This window comes from Strix uralensis, chromosome 23 (genome assembly GCF_047716275.1).
Source record: "Strix uralensis isolate ZFMK-TIS-50842 chromosome 23, bStrUra1, whole genome shotgun sequence".
NCBI lineage: Eukaryota > Metazoa > Chordata > Aves > Strigiformes > Strigidae > Strix > Strix uralensis.
The window spans coordinates 6,602,131-6,620,967 of record NC_133994.1 but is presented as its reverse complement, the minus strand read 5'-3'; the positions used below and the strand labels follow the sequence as shown (position 1 = coordinate 6,620,967).

Sequence of the window (18,837 nt, the reverse complement as noted above, 5' to 3'; positions counted from 1 at the left end):
TGACCTCCAATTAAATTATCCATGCTTTTGTAAATGGAACTGTTTTCTTGCTGAGTGTATATTTGGTATGAATTTGCATAAAATGCTCACAAGTGCACCATCATCTTTGGTCTGGAAAAGACATTCAGCCCATTAATGTTACAAGGTTAATAGAAAAATGAATTCAAGTCCTTTTTTGTTTGTGTCAGGGCTTTTGTTTTATTTTTTTTTTTACTCTGTTGTACCATGCAGACCTAATGATCGGGGGGGTTATATACTCCAAGAATATATATGTAGAGTTTTTATAAACATTAGCTGTCAACGGTTTTAATTGCTGTAAATCTATTTGCTGTTTATTAGAACAAAGAGAACTCTCTGAAGGGTTTTCTAGGTGGCACAGAGTACAAATTAAAACTGTATACTTCCTACTGAGAGAGCACACATTTGCTTCCCAGATATTTCAGAATAATTTCTGGTTTTCCTTCCTTACAGGAAAGGAAGGAAAAGTTCCTTTTCACTAGAACATGCACCATTTGTCATACTTTACCCTCTGCTCAGCCAGATTGCAGTGGCGTGTTCAGCCTCTGAACACTTCGGTAAAGCATTTAGCAGTTGTTCTCTATAGAAGGGCTGGAAAGAATGAGTGTGGAGTGCACGATTTGGAGGAAATCAGTTCTTCAGAGTTATTAGTTTGCTGTCTTACAAACATGGCATATTTGCTTCAAAATGGCAATCATGGGTTTAAACTAACAATCTCCTTAGCTTTAAACAGAGCTGGATTAAATTTTGTGATATCTTGGGGCTTTGAGAATTTGCTCAAACTCTGTTTAGCTTCACTGCTTGAAACTTAGGTGCAGGTTGAAACAAGTTTCAGATATGAAAGTTATGTTCAACTCCAACTGCTACTTTAAAGTCACTGACTCTCATAAATTTTCCTCTAAAAATCCTATGTTGGATTTCTTATATATATTTATTTAGAAACTCTGAGCTTCTAAGCAATCTCAGATCTCTGATCTCCCCAAGGTTTTTCAGATCTTGACAGACTCATTGGTGAATCTGTCCAGCCTTTGAGAAGAAACCTGAGACCAACTTTACTTGTGACTTTATTACATACAAGAGCAGCAGTGGATATACATGAGCATATCTCTGTTCAACAGTTTAGGAGAACTCTCACTTTTAGTCACCTTAATTTGCTTTAAAGCTGTGGTAATTCTGGACTGGTATATAAACTATGTAGAGGGCAAGCAGTTGACTACACTGTAGTGGCTGGATACGAACTCCTCCCTGGGGGAGAAAGGAAATATAATTTACAGTGTTCCATCTCTCGTGAATGCTTTTAGTGATTGTAAATGGTTTACACTAAGATAGTGATCATGTGTCTGCGAAAGCCACGTTGTCTAGAGCAGATGATGGAAGTCTTTTGATGCATTTAGGCTGGTCTCATTTGACTGCTGAACTGCAATGTCTGAAGTTTTCAAATTCAATCATTGCTGCTGCCATGCTGATTAATTTTGATGTAATTTCCCTCCCAGTGGCAGCAGCAGCAGCAATGAAGGACTCGGCAGGTGGAATACAAGCTTCAGTTCACTTCACAGTTTCTATCATCTCATAAATTGTAAGACAAAGACATATACCCTTTTTGTCTTTTGCTTTTTCAGTCCTTCTTAGGTAGAAGATCAGAGGGAAAACTGTCCAGCCGTGCCTCTTGGCTGCATTCACAAAAACATGCCTGGTCATAGCAGGGGAAGATTTTTCTCAAAAGAAAAAAAGCACTAAAGCCAAAATGGTAAATATCCAAATAGAAATGGGACTTCTGTTCAGAGATGTTGTTTAGCACTTGATTTCAGTGCTTGATTAATTGATTAACATACTGTTAGTCATTCAAGTTTGAACATTGGTTCCCATGACACATTGCTAATGTATGATAATGAGGAGGAAAACCCTTTGCAATCATCCTGTGCACCTGGTACAGCAGCCGCCGACATGACATGTACCTTAACTCAATGAAGCATAAGCCTGGAATAATAACTTCCTTCATGGGAAAATATGCTCGATTAGATGTTCAAAAATATGAATGAGGGTGGACAGTTTTCAGTTTCAGTCTCTTGTAAGTAAGAATTTATTGGCTGAGATCTGGATCCTTCATGTGTGTCTGTATTATGATCGCTCATTCTTTTTTCTTCCATGACTTAAATTATTTTGGAAAGTTTTGAGCACTTTTAAGGGGAGGGCTGGGAGTTTCTAAAGCAAAGATGAAACCTCTGTCATTTTTGCACAAAGCTATTTCTTACTTCACTAGGCAAGGAAGCAAATGTTTTTTTCTGTTACTTTCCCACTGCTTGCCATGATATAGTACTGCAAGCACACTAAAGATCCAGGACCAGTGGGGTGTGTCACTCCCTGTTTTGTTTTAGAGGTTTCTCTTAGTAGTACCCTGAATAGAAAATCAAAGGAATAGAAAGCCAGATCTTTGTTTTAGTCCGAAGTCTGCCTACTGTTGTGCTTATTCAACTCCTACAACTGGCAAGTATGGAGAGAAATTGTTTTTGCTTCCTCATTCTCCACAAAACGATTTGACATAAACTCCTCTATAGTTCTTTGATTATGAAATTGTTGCCCAGTATGTTTTACAAGCCTGTTTTTCAGACCCATCCTGTCCCTCTTGCTTTAGGGCAGCCTGGAAGCCAGGATCATCGATAAATGAGCTGATAGTTGAGATTTGATCTATGTGGGATCCCATCTGTGTGGAGAGAATATTTGGTTTTTGTTTGGCATCAATTTCTAACTGAGAAAGCACAAGATTCTCAAATCTGTATGAATTAAAATTTAGTACTGGAAGTATTTTTGGATAACTGGCCAGAAAGCTATGAGGGCTTTGCTTGGGAGTACTGAAGAAGCATAGATTATAAATAGATCTTTGTTTCTGAGACTACTCACTGGAGCAATTTTGTATTTTACCATAGTGTCAGTTGAAGCCAAACAAAGTCCTGATATGCATTACCTATTGCAATGTACTTTAAAATTTCCTAAAAAAAAAAAAAAAGAAATCCAGTTCCAGTAGGTGATCGGCAATCTATGATCTAGTGTCACTGTTACTGTACAAATAACCAAAAGGTTTGACAGGCTGTGCCGGTAGAATGAAATTCAAATGACAGGAGTGGCAGCATACAATGGGTTTGTAATTTGGCTCCTCTGACTTAGTGCAATCAGGGAATTAGAAGTTTGCTTTGCTCCTTGCATTTGCTTCCCTTTTGGGGTTAATGTATTGGTTAGGCTTGCTCTGTGACACTTCTGCTGTTTTACTGTGCACCTCTAAAATAAGTCGACCACCGGGATTATATCTTTTATTTTCTTGCACGGAGTGATTGGGGTTTCTTTAATAGGCCACTGGAATAGGAAGAAGCGAAGCTATAGGTAAACCATAGGAGTAGGGTAAAACTTGCTATAGCTTATCAGAAGAGACGGAGGGGTTGTGGAATGACCACTGTCCTGTAGGGCACAAGAGGGTGCTGTGCACTTAGCAGATAGCAGGCTAAACCCCTTCTTTAGTAGTACAGGTTCCTGTAACTGACTGATGCAAGTGCAAGATTAAAGAAGTAAAGCTTTAATATCTTATTAGATAGAAAGCTTTGCAGAATCTCCCTCCTGCTACACAAAATTGCCTGAAATGTGTGGCAAGTGAACGAAGCTTCAAAAAGATTGAAGAGAATTTCTGTGCTGTGAGGGAAACGGATGAGGTACAGAAATAAGCAGTAGCTAAGGAATGAAAAAAGCTGAACAGACAAAATGAACCAGAAAATGTTACACAGAGAAAGACAGGTCAGGAAGAAACTCTCTGAAATCAGAGAGCGGGAGAAAGGTGTCAGACCATGGCAGGTGGCCCGTGATGGCAGGCACTGCAGCTGGTCCCGTGTAGCTGAAGATCAGTGCTGTAACGCATTGGCAGTGGAACGCTGGTTGCCTGGATGCTGGGGGAGCAGGGCCGATGTTTGACAAACCTACAGGATACCTGTCCCAAAATATCCAGAGCTTGATAGTAATCTCTAGTCTCCTGCCAACCCCTTCACAAACATCTCAAGACAGGAAAGCTCACAGATCTGGTGGAGAAATTGCAATCTGCATAGGAGTGTGCTGAATAAGCTGTGAAGATAACGTTGCTTACAGTGCTTCCTCTACAGAGGGTAATCTGTAAAGAATACACGTGAGCAGCCGAGCAAAAGGAAGGTCTGTTTCTTGCAGAAAGGAGTGGTAGTTTTATCAAGGGCTGGTGGAATTTTTAGGGAAGCTGAGTCCTGTTCCTACCCCTGCCGCTAACATGTTCTTGGATCTTTCACAAATTATGCCTTATTGTCTGTAGTCTCCCATCTGTGAGACAGGCGTAATAACGCTGAGGCATCTTGAAAAGAAAATGTCAGAGTCTGATTCTGTACATTTGATAGAAGGGTGGGCCTGCACAAGAGGAGCCATAGAGACCCCCAAGTCCTGTGTATTGATAACCTCACTAAATAGATCTCTCTATATAAAGTTATCATTACTACAAGATATCAAGTCAGTTCTGCTCTCCTGTGTGAGGAACAGCTTTATCTCTGACCAAAAGCCTTAAATGAATTAGGGGCAAAAAAGCAGTAAATTACAGCAGGAGCAAGTGTTTGCAAGATACGGGCTTAAAAGTTTAAAAAGCATAAATTCTGCATGAGAAATACCAGTTGCAGTTACTTGTTGATGCTGATTCATTGAATCCTGACCACAGGAGTTACTTTGCATGGCTTTTTTTTATTATTCAGAGGTAGCCTATCAAACTTCCACTTCCCATGTCATTTAAGGTAAATATTTTAAATAATCACCTCAGGAATTGAACTGGGCTTTGCCCTGGTGGTTTATAGAGGCAGCTGTGCCCATTTCTTTCTGGGTGATGTTTTAAAAGTAGTTCAAGACATGAAAGACACCTGGAGCAGGATGTGTGTTTATGGGAGGGGTTTAGAGGCTGGCTCAAGGTGATTTAGCTAAAATACCTATAAATTAGAAACAAGGTGTGTTGCAAAATGTGAGAGAGGTGTTCAAAGGTATAACCCTCTCTGGTATGTTCAACCCTCCCTGTTAAGTTCATTTCCTAACAGCAGTTCACAGAGTTTCTGAGGCTGGAAGGGACCTCTGGAAATCTAGTCCAGTCCCCCTGCTCAAGCAGAGTCAGAGCAGGTTGCCCAATGCTGTCTCCTGTTGGGTTTTGAATATCTCTGCAGATGGAGACTCCACAACCTTTCTGGGCAACCTGTTCCAGTGTCTGACCACCCTCACAGTAAAAAAAAAAAAGGTGTTTTCTTATGTTCATGTGGTTCTTAATCTGTGACCATGGCCTCGTTTTCTGTCAGCAGGTGCTATTGAGAGAGTCTGGCTCCCTCTTTGCTCCCTCCCCGCAGCTTGGTGTTTCTACATACTTGCTTAATGAAGAGGTTGATAAACTCAAATAATGAAAGCAGTATTAAGTGCAGGTATCTTGGGAGGATAGGCTATCTTAGAAGGAAATTTTTGTACCCTGTCCTGGATGAAAGATACTCTGAATTCAGTTATGAAATATGACCTTAAATAGAGATTACTGGCCTCTTTTTGACCTAGAAATGAGCTTTCCAGAGGTGTTTGTGCTCTAATCTTCAGGACATAATGCATCCAAATACAATCTGTCTCTTTAGAGGAATCTTTCCTCGTAGTGCAGAGGTGTGCCCCAAGCACTAGAGTCCGTTTGTGTTTGCTTACACAACGTGCATGAAGAGGGAGGGATGGAGTTAAAAACTAAGCTTGTAGCTGGCAGGGGACTTGCCTTTCTGGGTGTGGATTTGGGGATGTCAGAAAAACACAGATGCCTTGTTGCAAAATCATCTCTGCTGTCCCATGGGAGACGGGCAGATTGATTGTCAAATATTTCAACACCCTGAAAATGAAGAAAATCTGTTCAGTTTTAACTAGCTGAGGATTTGATCCACAATTTGCACTTTTATATGGCCCAACAGACATTACTGGTGCTGTATGAGAAAGTAGCTGTTTTGGTCATTAAAACAGGAAGGGGAAACCCCCTCACTTTTGAGACAATATTCCTTGTTGCTATGGTGGGTTATACTTTTGGTTAAAAGATAATGAATCATATTTAAATAATGTTAATATGCTTGCTCTAAAAGCTGAGAAGGCATCCAGAAACAGCACAAGTCAGCGTTCCTTGTCTTTGGGCTCCCCCCCTTGCTGCTCTTCACTCCCTGTTTAACAAATGAAAGGGAAAACAGTCCTTAGCAGTCAACCAGGATACCTCCCTGACCCTCGCTTCGATTTCTGTAGGGTATTGGTCACCTTGATGTAGGCTCAAGCAGAAACAAAATGAGTGATTTCATCAGGTTTTATTATCTGAAGGGCTTTTTAAGCATTAGCTATTGCTGTCAGAGTCACAGGATCAGGTGTGATTTCCCGTTTGCTGGAATATACAGCAAATATGCAAACAGGCTCTCGGCTTTTTTTAGCTCACAAAAGCAAGGGAGTCCTTTGAAAGATGCTCCGTTTACCCAATCATTGCTTTCCCTTCCACTGTACAGCATTATAATATTCTGACAGTGTAAATCCTCACATTTGCCTCCCTCCCTCTTTCCTTCAGTCACTCTCCCTCCCCCCTCCCAAGACTGCTGCTATCGGATCTGTGATGATATGTGATCTCCTGGATACAATCACACACACACACAAGTACCAGCCACTGCTGCTCAGCTGAGCAAAATGTCTTTCTCTTAGAAGTGGTGCTCATCACAGCTTTCAAATCCTTGACGATGTTGCCATGCTTTCCTTTCTGCCTTCTGCCTTTTTCTGTCTTTGTCTGCCTGCTTTTCTTACCCGTGGGTCATTTTTGCCCTGCTGTCTGTAGCTGTATGGACTACCACACCATAGATTGCCGGGATCAAGGACTCCCAAGTGTTCCTAATCCATTTCCATTGGATGTACGGAAACTTCTTATAGCTGATAACAACATTCAGGCGATACCAGCTGATTTCTTTATATTTTACGGAGATCTAGTCTATTTGGACTTCAGGAATAACTCCCTCACCTCTTTAGAAGAGGGCACTTTTAGCAGTTCTACCAAACTGGTGTATTTAGACTTAAGCTACAATAATTTAACACAGCTTGATGCTGGGATATTCAAATCAGCAGAAAAACTGATAAAATTGAGCCTTGGAAACAATAACCTGGTGGATGTGCATGAGGCTGCTTTTGAGAACCTGGAACAGCTCCAAGTGTTAGAATTGAATGACAATAACTTACAAAGCCTAAATGTGGCAGCCCTAGAAGCGCTTCCCTCCCTGCGGACTATACGCTTAGAGGGCAACCCTTGGGTCTGTGACTGTGACTTTGCCAATCTTTTCAGCTGGATACAGGACAATGCATCCAAGCTCCAGAAAGGTAAAGCTCGTTGGCTTTCAGTGCAGTATGTACGTTTCTCTGTCTGTGTGTCTTGGAGGGAAGAAGGGTTCTTGGTCAAATTGTCTGTGTGCTGTCTGCAGTGACCCAAACTGCAGTTTGGTCAAACTGTAATTGCATGCTTTCAACAAATGAGTCCATTAAAATGATGTTGGCTTCTTTTTAGCAGCAGGTCCTCTTCCAAGTTAAGAAATAAAATTTTAAAATTAAGCCCTAATAATTTTGATTTATAGCCTAAACTTACATAGGCAGTGAAAGAGCCTTTTCAAATTCATTCAGCCCAGAGCTGGTTCTCTTCCAGACTTCATTTTCTCTCTGGTAAATATATTTTCTACAATAAGCCCTTTGAGCAGCTAAATATTCTGTGCCAGCTCCTTAGGAAAACTGTTTTTTCTCTCATTTTACTGATCAGCTATAAAGCTGCTACAGAGGAGTTAAATCCCCATTTTATGCAACTGTGATTGTCAGCCCTTTACTGGAAGTATTTTGTTGTCATACTCTGTGTTTGAAACTTTCTTCAGTAGCTTGAGTTTGGCTCTTTTTGTTAAAATAGCGCTGCTTCCAATACTAGGAATAAATTGAAATGGCTCTAGAACACCCCAAAATGTAGGGTATATAATTCTGGTATTTGGGCCAGTAATTTTCAGAAAAGCATGGGGGGGGGGGGAGGGAAGTATTAAGACTGTCATGTATAGGGAATCCAGACCCCTGCTCCACATTTCCCACCCGACCCCAAAGGCTCTCTTAATCCAGCTTTAGCAGGAGATCATCTCACAGTTCATGGCTCCCAACAAGCACTAGGGCATAAACTTAGGCCACTGAGCTGCCCAGCTGCTCACAGAAGGCAAAAACTTGGAGCATAAAAACTTTGTAAGGGCTACAGAGGGTATACAGGTATTACCTGACGTGAAATCACTCGTGTCTGGGCTGTGTCTGGGAGGGCATGGCTGTGCAGAAGATGGTGAGAGCTAAAAGGCTGGTGGAGAAGAGCTTGGGAGAATGGGTTGAGGTCAAGCAACTGTTTCTTTGAATTCAGACAAAAAGGGATAAAAACTACAGTAAGCCTACAAATTTCAGAGGTCTTTTCTCTCCTTTCTTGATCATCAGAGTCTGTAGTCAGTTATTCAAGTTCTTCTTATGCTCATGACCTTGGGTAGCATTTTTTCAATATACTAATCTAGGTTGCCCTAAATATTCTTAGCTGTAAAGCAGCTGTTTTAAGGAAGTCATCTGAGGAAGAAGTGTTGGGTTTTTTCCTGTCTGCCTCAGTGAAACTTTCATCTTGATTCTTTCCAAACTAAACCTGGGTTTTTTTCTCCCTCCTTCCCTCATGCTTAAGCTAAAGTTTGCTCTATTTGAACCAAGTATTTTGCCTATCTCTCATGCTAAATATCAGTTCACTTTCCCTGTGCTTTCCATCTCTTTTAATGAACTTCTAGCTCCCTCCCCTGTATACAGACCAAGTCTGTTCAGTTTGAGAGTCTGTCCCAGCCCATCTCTCTCTTTTTCTTCTGCCATGTCATTGTGTTAAAGCGTATCTGAACTTATGTCTGGAAATCTCAAGTGATTGAGCTTTCCCATAGTATTGCCAGTGTTCCCCAGTGTCTTACAAGCTTAGGGATGCTTTCTCATAGCTCTTTCTCTCATCCACAGTTGTGTTTCAGCCAAATAGCTAAAAAATTACTAGCTCATCCGGATCTTCCAAACTTTCAGTTAGATTTGATTTGGGAAGACAAGGAGGGAAGGAGCAAATGTTCAAATGGTTGGTTTTGTCAGAGCTGTCCTCCCAACATGGCCTAAGCAAATGATTTGCGTTTGTTCCCAGGAGTAAGTCCCTTGATATCTTTGCAGCCAGTCGTATCAGTGAGATCTAGTGCATGTGTGCAGAAAAGTGTGCAAAGTCAGTGTTTTCATTGTTGTGAGCTCCTGCCACAAAAATACTGGCTGTCTCCTTTAGTTAACTAGCAAACATTGTTCACAAAGGTGAGGGCTAAACTAAACCCAAAAAGGAAAGACTGCCTCAATGACATTTTAAAACCAAATGGCCACAACTGAATGCCTTTCAAAACATCTTTTGGAAAGTCAGTGTAAAACTAATTCTTAGAATTACGATTTGATTGCATTTTATATCCAGTTTTCAGTTTTTAATGATGTTGCAACATTATACCCATTAGGAACTAATCACATTAGCATTACTTGTCTGGTTATACTTGTCTAAAGCCACATTCGCCCAGCGTTTCCTGGGAGGAGTGGGAAGAGCAACTCACTGAAAGATTCAGCGTTCAGACTCCCTGGCTTCCTTGTGATACTGCTGTAAGGCTGGCAACAGAAGTATTCTTGCAGCAAACACATCAAGATAAGTAGGGCAGCAGGCATTATGTCTGGAAATACAGCAAAAGAAAAAGATAGGGATATAATTTCAGGGCCTAAGAAAAGATTTATTTATCTTGGCTGCCTGATTTTCCTTTATAATTCTGCAGCAGCTCAAGCATTTGCATTGCATGGCCTATACAAATGGGAAACGGCAGGGTGGAAAAAGGAGTTGGCTGGTGTTTTCTTCTCTTGGTTTTCTTTAAGAATAAACTGTGATTAGCAGTACAGAATGGTTCCATGACACAGTGAAGTTCCCCAGCCTTTAAATGGCAGACTTCATAACCTGGATTTACTGAGAAGGGAAAGTGTGGAAAGGTGAATGACAGTAAACTTGCATTGGTGATTCCCAGTCCTTTCATGAAAAGTGCAAAGCACTGCAAAGAAACTAAAGGCTCTGTACACTGTTGTGTGTCTTATCCTGGCTTCGGATGCTTCGGGATGGGTTAGACAAGAAAAAATGTGCCAAAGCAAAAAAGAAGCACGCTCCAACCATCTGTGAATGAACTGGGATCCAGGGCTGCCATTTCAAGTGTCACTGTATCATAGCAGTCCCTCGGGGTTCAGAACTGGTAGCAAACAACAGGAGATAAATGGGTGGGGGAAATACATTGCCAGATAGATTTAGGTTCTGGGCATTCGTTTTGATTCCTCACTTTGAATGACACTTAAAAATAGTTTAATGTGCCCTGTCTGCATGTCTGAGAGAAATCACTCAAACTGTTAACTATTTACTAAGCTCAGCCACTGCTCCACCTTTTAAATTTAGCACTGCAGTAAAATAGCATGTTAGTTAAAGCTATCCTTATTTTTTGCAAAAGAAATACCAAGTTGATTTAAAAATTGGAGCTTTGACCATGTGAACTGAAATCTCGATAATTGATCCTGAAGCTCTCTACCTCTGTAATTAAGGCCTCTGGAGAACTCGGTGATCTGAACAAAAGCCATACTTCAGCTCATTAGTTTTGCAAAAGCCAGGTCCATTTTCTTTCTGGCATGCTACCAGAAATAGCTTGTAAAGTTATAACTTATGCTGACCTGTCTGACTAGCTGACTGTAAAGCCTCTTCCCAGCTGAGCTGCCTTTGCACATCTAACTTGTCACTTCACACAAACAGCTGGGATTTGAATCATTTTACAGATCCCAGCATTTCTTCATCTAACCTAAATTTCTAAATAAAGGCTTAATTTGCAGTAAGTGAATACTCTCGCATGCCAGATTTGCAGGCAGACTTACTAAAGAAACTGCACTAAAAGTTTTTGCAATTAAACTCAGCACTTTAAAACAGCGAACATATTTTTATACTCATAAAAAGATATTAAAACCAGCATTTTCATCATACTCCAAAACCAAACCACATTTTTTTCCTCTGATTTGGCTATTAATTGATTAAAAACAAATTAGCGTGTATAGTACAAAATAGACAAGGAAACTGAAGATCAATGAAATGGTGATAAGTGGAGAATATATAACAGTTGATCTTTTTCCTAGAGAAGGCCAAGTGTTCTCTATGGGTCAAAATGGTTAAGTTACAAACTTATAAATATTTTCTGTAGAAGAATGTTTGATTTTATAGGCATTTGTTAAGCCTGAATAGCAGCATGGTGACCAATGATTCATACTAAATGCTTCCCATTAGGAGGAGCATGGAGATTAAGAATATTGGATAAATTTTTGGAAATAGAAAAGTTGTTGTAAGATCTCTGTCCCTTCAAGGATAGGTGTAAAAACTTTCATGGAAGGTTTTACTCCATGGGGGACATGCAAACTCTCAGAACAAAAAAGACCTTGAAAGAACAAAGGTCTAAGTTGGTCTTAAATGTGTTATTCAAAGAATGCAAGGAAATAGTATATCTGAGGTGTACGCTATGATGTTCTAACATCTGCTTGCCTATATTTGATCCATCTTCTTCAATTTTACAAAAAGCGATTGACAAGTTCTGAAGTTCTGCTAAAGTGAGAATTGAAGAAAGCAGAGGAGGAAAAAGAGAGTTGGACTCTGGCAGAAGAAATTAAGAAAAATATAAATAGAAGCAAGAGAGGTACTCAGCAAATGGAAGGATGGTTATAGGTTGACAATTTTGGGGCATAATGTTTCAAAATTTTGAATTCAGTGAAGTTTACAGAAATTTGACGTTCATTTTTTTGAGATCAAGAGAGTCATCTTTGAGATTTCTTGCTTTTTCTGCTTCAATGGGAGCTGGAAATCCTACAAAAATGCACTCAGTAATTTCTCGTATTTGGAAGGGCTTTCTTCTGCTTTCAGAGCTTGTTCTGTATCACATTTTATCTTGGCTAAAAATGCACTTTTCCTTTCTTGCCTCATCTCTTCACCTACTTTTTTAGTAATACTGTTTGAAACTCAGGGGTCATCCAGCAAAAGGTTGTCTCTGGTGCGCTTGACCTACAGAACGAAGGTTTATGAACGCTTCCATTTCAGAGTTTAAATACAAATGGCTTTGATGGAATAAATTTGTGATGAAAGGTGCTGTTTAAAAGTAGTGCGTAGCACTGCAAAAGACATTTCTTGAACCCCTCTGAGGATTTAATCTCAATGAAGGGATTGGATTCAGATAAAATGCATGTAACAAAAAGAAATACAAGTAGTCTGCAGTGGCTGCATTGAAGTGCTTTGTTGAGATCTCTGTTGCTGATTTTTACTTTCCGTGACCATGCTTTGGGCAGCTGTGCCTGTGACCTTGTTTGCTAATGACTAATGCATTTTTAACATTACTTTTAATTAGAGTTCAAGTATTCCTTGGCATGTGACTGTAGTGTCTCCTTTCTGTCATCTTGCCCTCATTTTGCTTTTTACTTTTTTTCTTCTCAATATCTTTGGAAAAACCTTTTGGGGAAGTTGTGTAGAGTTTCTGGGATTGCAAGAAATAGTCAGTGCTTTTCGTGCTAGATGCAATGGTGTTTTCTCAACCTTTTGTGTTTAATACATACACTGTATAAGTTCCCCAATATCCATTGCAAGAATGAAAAATTTTGCTGCTCTCTATTAAAATAGTATTAGAAAGACATTTAGCAATTTGATGAGAAGGTTTAGACTGAGCATTTTTATGGGTAGCCTATGTACACTGGTATTTCCAGAAAGACTTGAAAAATTCCTCCAGAATTGGCCAGTGACAGAATTCTAAATAGATTTGTGCTGCCTGTGTGATAAATAAAGGAAAGAGATGTTCTGAACATTTGAAATTAAAGTAGCACAAGCTTAAGTGAGGATTGGTGCCCAGTGTTAGACTTCCCTGTTACAGGAGGGGTTGGCTGGCACAGTGTCAGCACACCATCCTCCTGAATGCTAACGTTTCCGTTCACACCACTAGAAGCAGAACTGGTAGAAGAAGCCTGAAGAAGACAGAACTGGGTCCACTTGCAGAACTGTATCCTAAACTAAGGTAATCACTGAACTTTACTGGAAAAAAGTTCATTAGTGGCAGGAAATCCCATGTCACAATACAAAGGCTGAGGCTAGGACCTTGTTTTTCTCCATTTGGTGAAATGTTGCTCCCCTTTGGAAAGTTGCGTTTACAAGACTACAAATTTTTAAGATACTCAAAGGGGGTTTTTTAGTGCCAGTACTGATACAGATGCTCTTTAGCTACTTTCAAGATTTCTGTAGCTAGTACCTCCTCAATATGGGTGGATAGGTAAATTCTGGTAAAGTGGCATCTTTCCAGGTAAAGACTGTCTATGCAAAAGAATAGAAGAGAAGGATGGCAGTAAGGGGAGTAGGTAAAAAACAAGAGCAGGTGACAGACTGTAAGCAGCCTTCTGGAACAGGGAACTCGGTCTGAATTCAGTACTAAGAGAAAGCAGTTATGAGATTCGGAAGTGAATCAGTGAGAAGAATGGAATGTTTTCTGTAAGCCTGTTTAGAAAGACTGTGCCATGAGGTGACCATCTCTTGCTTCTCAGGCTCGTTCTATAATCCCATTCCAATGTAAGATCTATTACTAAACTTATTCTGTAAATAAAATAGCATCTTACTTCATTAGTCCAGGCCTTTATGGTAGCCCTGTGCTCACTGAAAATGTTAAACATTGTCTTCAAAACAAGGCATTGTAATTACCTGAGAGTACAGGTTTCATTGAACTTCTCACCTAACTAAAAGCAAGTGAAAAAACTGAGCATTTTCTAAGTCCTCTTGATTTGTCATTCTTTATCAGTACCTATTTATTCATCTGCTATGTAGAGAAGCCTGCCTTAACTTTGTGTACTAATATAGAACCAGAGCAAGCTTCAGCTAAAAAGGACAGGCTGTTCTGTCCATTACAGCCATTCAGTTCTTCCCCGAGTATCATGCACATGCTAGCACATCACTAGTACAGAACATAATATCCGTTTTTTTGGAAAGGAATTAAAAGCCTTAAGACATTTCACACATTCAGCAGCTTTTATTCTGCTTAAGCAGGAACTCCTAACAGAAATTAGATTCCCTAACAAGCACATCAAATCTGTTTCTATATATATAAAATACATAATTTGATATCCTAGTCATTTTCAGTAAAATGATCTGAATGCCAGTGGCTTTTCACTCTGTTTCTTCCATCTTAAGGTTTTTTGGAGTACTTCCATCTTTCACAGATTTGAAGATGTGAGGACAGCATTTGCAGATGTGAACACTTAATGTTAAGCTTTATATTTAGGCATTGAGACAAACTGTTAAGTACCCTCTAATGTTGATCTTTGAGACTCTAGGGCACTTGGCCATAAAAAGTTGAGGGACTTAAGTCTAGGCTTCAGGTTTTTTTAGGCCTCACTGTTCTGTTAGCTTGAGGCTATTTCCAATGAAGTTTCATATCTCTTCAGAGGCCATGCCTCTCTCACTTCTTATTAATACATCTAATACATTAGTGACAGTGTTTAAGTAGACTAAAGAGAACTATAGCTGGAGGCAAAATACCATACAAGAAATAAAATGCCACATTTAAACATTTCAAGTCTGTCAGCTACATTCAGCAACAGGAGAACAGCTAAATTCCACCCAAAAGGGCAAATACCAATTTTACTTTACAAAAATAAAAATAAATTGAAATGGCATATTAAAGTGCTCTTACATTTGTTGTATAGATAGTAATGACCACATGTGCATGAAGCTCACTTAAATGTTTATGGCCTCAGATATTTTTCTGGATGTATTTCCTATACATACCAGTGTATGTATGAGTGGGCATTTTCATTATCTCATACTATTGTACAATTTTCTTGATACCTGTTTTCTGTGAACTCGATAAAGACCGAACAGAATTGAGGTTCTCTTTCTTTTTTTTTAAACTCAGCATCTAAAATTATGGCTGGGAAATCTTGCTCCGAGGGCTAACAGACCATAATGTTGAATTAATAATGAATTTCAGAAGTTGTCCAATAAAAGATATAGTTAGAACAGGTATTAGAAATAAATAAAGATGGAAATACACAAGGCATCCTTCCAAATAGTCAAGTAGACCTGGAATAAGTGCTGCGTCTTGCTGCTTGTCTTAAGCTGGAGGAATATAAAACAAAACTCACAATACAATACATCATCAGTCAGCATATCCAGGGAAATCCCATGTCAGCTCCAAGAGCAGAGAATTTCAATGCACTCGATGGTCCTGCCAATGTACTGTTTGAAAATTCCTGGTCAAACAGTACCTATGAGAAACGTGGTTGAATTATAGCTACAAAGTACCAGCAGGATGCTAATGAAACGTGATATCTGGGGTTCTGTGGGGTTTTTGAGGTGGGAAGATCAGTACAGTTATAACTTGGGGCATTACAGCGTTGTCAGTGTTTTCATTAATTTACAAGGGAATTACTAATTATTTGTATAAAGACTGCTTTCAGGCTGCATCCATTTTCTAGGAATTTCATTTTTACAGGGGAAGTATTTCAGCCTCTGACTCTGCAAGGCAAGTTGGCCTGTGCATAGTCCTTTACAGAAACAAATGCAAATGTGTATTAGGATCTAGCTGTAGCTTAATCACCTGCAATTTATTGTCAAGGTTTAAGTGCTAGACTTCAGTGGACTTATAATCCTATAACAGTAAGGCATCTCAAAGTCATATTGTCATATTCCCTATTAGCGGATTTCATTGAAACAAACTCTACCTGGAACCCTCCTGCATCACTTCCTTATAAGCACATGTATCTTTATTTTTCTTTTTAAAAACATGCCTGTCCTTTTAACATTATGGTTCTAGAATTCCAGCATTTTCACATTTCCCATGTTACTTAGATGTCCTGTTCCTCAGGGTACAGACCCGTATTTTCATCTTATTTTATTTTTTCAGTGTTAAGAGACAAAGCCTATATAGAATCTAGCACCTGCCCCTTGACTGGGACTTCAAAGCATTCCCTTTTAAAAGCAAACAACACTTTACAGCTGGCCAGCATAGTGCATCTGCTGCTTCAAATGACGTAGCAGAAAGTTACAGAGTGTGTGACATTGTCCTTGGGACAGCTGGAGTGATTACAGATAATGTGGTGGCCCTGACCAAAATAACATAAGCTACATATTTATAACATGCTCACACTTGTTATTTCATTTACAGATTTGTTTGGTATGAAGAAGCAACTCTTTGAACATGTTGTGGGAGCAATGAGATATATATAACTATCATCAAAGGTTTTCTTGCTGCAGCCAGGCACTAAATATCAAACTTGAGATACCCTTTACAAGAAGCCTGGCTGATTTTTTTAAAAGAATAAATTGAACAGGTTCTACAGACTAAAAACAGAAACAATAAAAAAAACCCACTAACAAAAAAAACCTATAAAAAATAATCCCCTTCAAGTGGTTCAAGTGTATAGAAAGTAAAGCACTAAGGTTAAATGGCACTTTGCGTCCTCTGGAAGTCTTGGTTGGGGAAGGACAGGTAATTTGATTGAGCCAGTCTATATGCAACTGCTGGGAATCACCCAGAGGAAAAAAACCACACCTTATAATTAATACTGATCACTTTATAGAAGCCATTCCTTTGTTGTTCATGCAGAGGGTGTATGATGGCCTGGGATTACTTTCTACCCAAGCAAAGAACAAAATTGGATCTATTGCTGGGCATGAATGTACAAGGACAGGTGGAGCACTGAACATCAGTTCTCCACGCACACTGGATTCTCACGTCACGAAGACAACCTGCTTTTAAATAATGTAAAAAAAGTAACATATTGCTATGGAGAGAAGCAGATGACATGGTATTGTTTATATGTCATCTTAAGCAGACATGCACGTGCCTTCAGATTATGATGCTTTCAGGAAAGCAGTTAGAAGCCCTGGTGCAATAACCACTGCATTAGCTTTGGGAGGAGAAACTCCGTGTGCCATCAGAGACAGAGCTGCTAGTCTTACCGCTGTTACAAATGAACAGTCTGTTCCAAATTCTCTTTGGAGTCAAAAAAACCTTCTGTTAACTCTATTAGGTTTTGCAATAGTGTCATGACACCTCGAAGAAAAGCATTCCCTGAACAGGATGGACTAATAAATGTTCCCTTCTCCTTCAGCCACTGAGCTCTGCAGCCCTCCTAGGTTGCTTCCAGCACAGTTTTAGCAGACTGCTTTCTGTGTGGATGGGAGAGGTTGGTTTGTTCCTGTCTTGTTGAAAAGATGGTGCATACACAGGGTGGCTGAAACTAAAGCTGGGAGCTAGCAAGGCCTCTGTGCTGGCCCCTGGTTTATGGTGCTGCATTTTGCCTATTGGCATCTGTTATTCTCAATGACTAATAATTCTGCAAAAACTTGAGGCTAAGCTAGCATGTTGCAGTGTCACAGAATAGAGCAAGTCAAAAACTCCCATCTAATCTATTTGGTTTGAGAACATGACCTAGATTCCAGTACCCATGGCTACATGGAGAGGAGCTTTTTGATTTCTCGTTACTGTATAATCGGACTCAAAATCATTACAGTACAGATTCTCAGAACAAGAAATACCCTCTAAGTGAGTTGGTATGTTGCAGATTCTTTTCTATTTGTATTCTGTGTTGTGATGTTAGGTGAAAGCATCTGGGAAATAGGAATAGAGCTCACAGTCTACAGGCTCAGTTTTGATCCATGGCAAAACTGCTGTTGGCAATGATAATGAATAAGTGGGCTCTTATTTTTCCATCCCTGGGATCCTGGGCAAATACTACCATACTGAGTTATTTCTAGAGGCAAGGACTGCCATATGTAGAACTGCTTAGAACAATAGTTTTCTTCCGGACTTTTTTTTCTCTGTCTCTTTCTCATTAATATACTTTTTTTTTTACTTCCTTCTTTATGGAAGCTTAGATCTGATACTTCAGCTCATCAGTCCTCCAGCACAGAGGTAATTTTAAAAGCTGGCAGGTGAGGACACCACAGAATTTCTTTTGCAGTTGGTCAGAAATAGAAAAAGTAAAGTTGTTTATGGTCACCTGTGCATTCTTCCTTTAGATATGCTGTGAGCACGGCTCAGCTGCTATGAAAACAGCAGTTCTCATGAGGTCTCTACAGCTATTATAGTGGTTTGTTTTACAGAAACTTGGTTGCATTTGTTTTTTCTTGTGCTTGCTACAAGTGAAATGCGATTTGTTTAGGTGCTGTATTTACTTGGACCAGGATTTTCTGCCAAATACTGCAATGATCTTTTCCTATTAGCAAGGAACTTCCTCTTCAAACAAATTAGTGGTTACATTCATTTTCTTGCTGTTCCTACACAATAGCAGTAACTGCTTTCATTCCTGTCAACATCATGTTGATTTATTGAAAACTGTTAGCATTTAAAAATCTGATTAAAAAGACAGTGGTCTTGGAATTCCAGCCTATGCCTTCTCACTCCTGCCTTATTTCTCATGGTTTTGAATAGGGAACGATATCTATTTGTGTCCACTTTTGCTTGTCACTCCCATTAACCACTAGAGTTGCTATTCCCAAGTCTTGATGAAAAGAAGATACGGACTCAGTGAACAACTCTCACTTCTTTCAGTAGAAAGGTTTGTACCAAGAGCTCTATCACAAGCTATAGAGGGCAATGGTGTGTACTTCCTCTAGCCACCCATGCAGTCACAGGCACACTCGAGGACTCCGGTATGTCAGCTTGA

The 18,837-nt window shown here is 39.7% G+C and overlaps 1 protein-coding gene across 2 annotated transcripts in view; it reads left to right on the top strand.

Annotated features, from left to right (window-relative positions):
* The window catches only part of LRRC38 (leucine rich repeat containing 38), a 68,246-nt gene that overhangs the window by 45,520 nt on the left and 3,889 nt on the right, over positions 1-18,837 (top strand). The window contains exon 1 of one of the 2 annotated variants that reach the window (XM_074892947.1): positions 6,625-7,407. The exons of the other annotated variant lie outside the window; for it this stretch is intronic. Coding sequence (XP_074749048.1) covers positions 6,780-7,407 — 628 coding nt within the window. The 5' untranslated portion in view covers positions 6,625-6,779. Of the gene's footprint in view, positions 1-6,624; positions 7,408-18,837 lie in introns of those variants that run through there. 2 annotated transcript variants of the gene reach the window in all.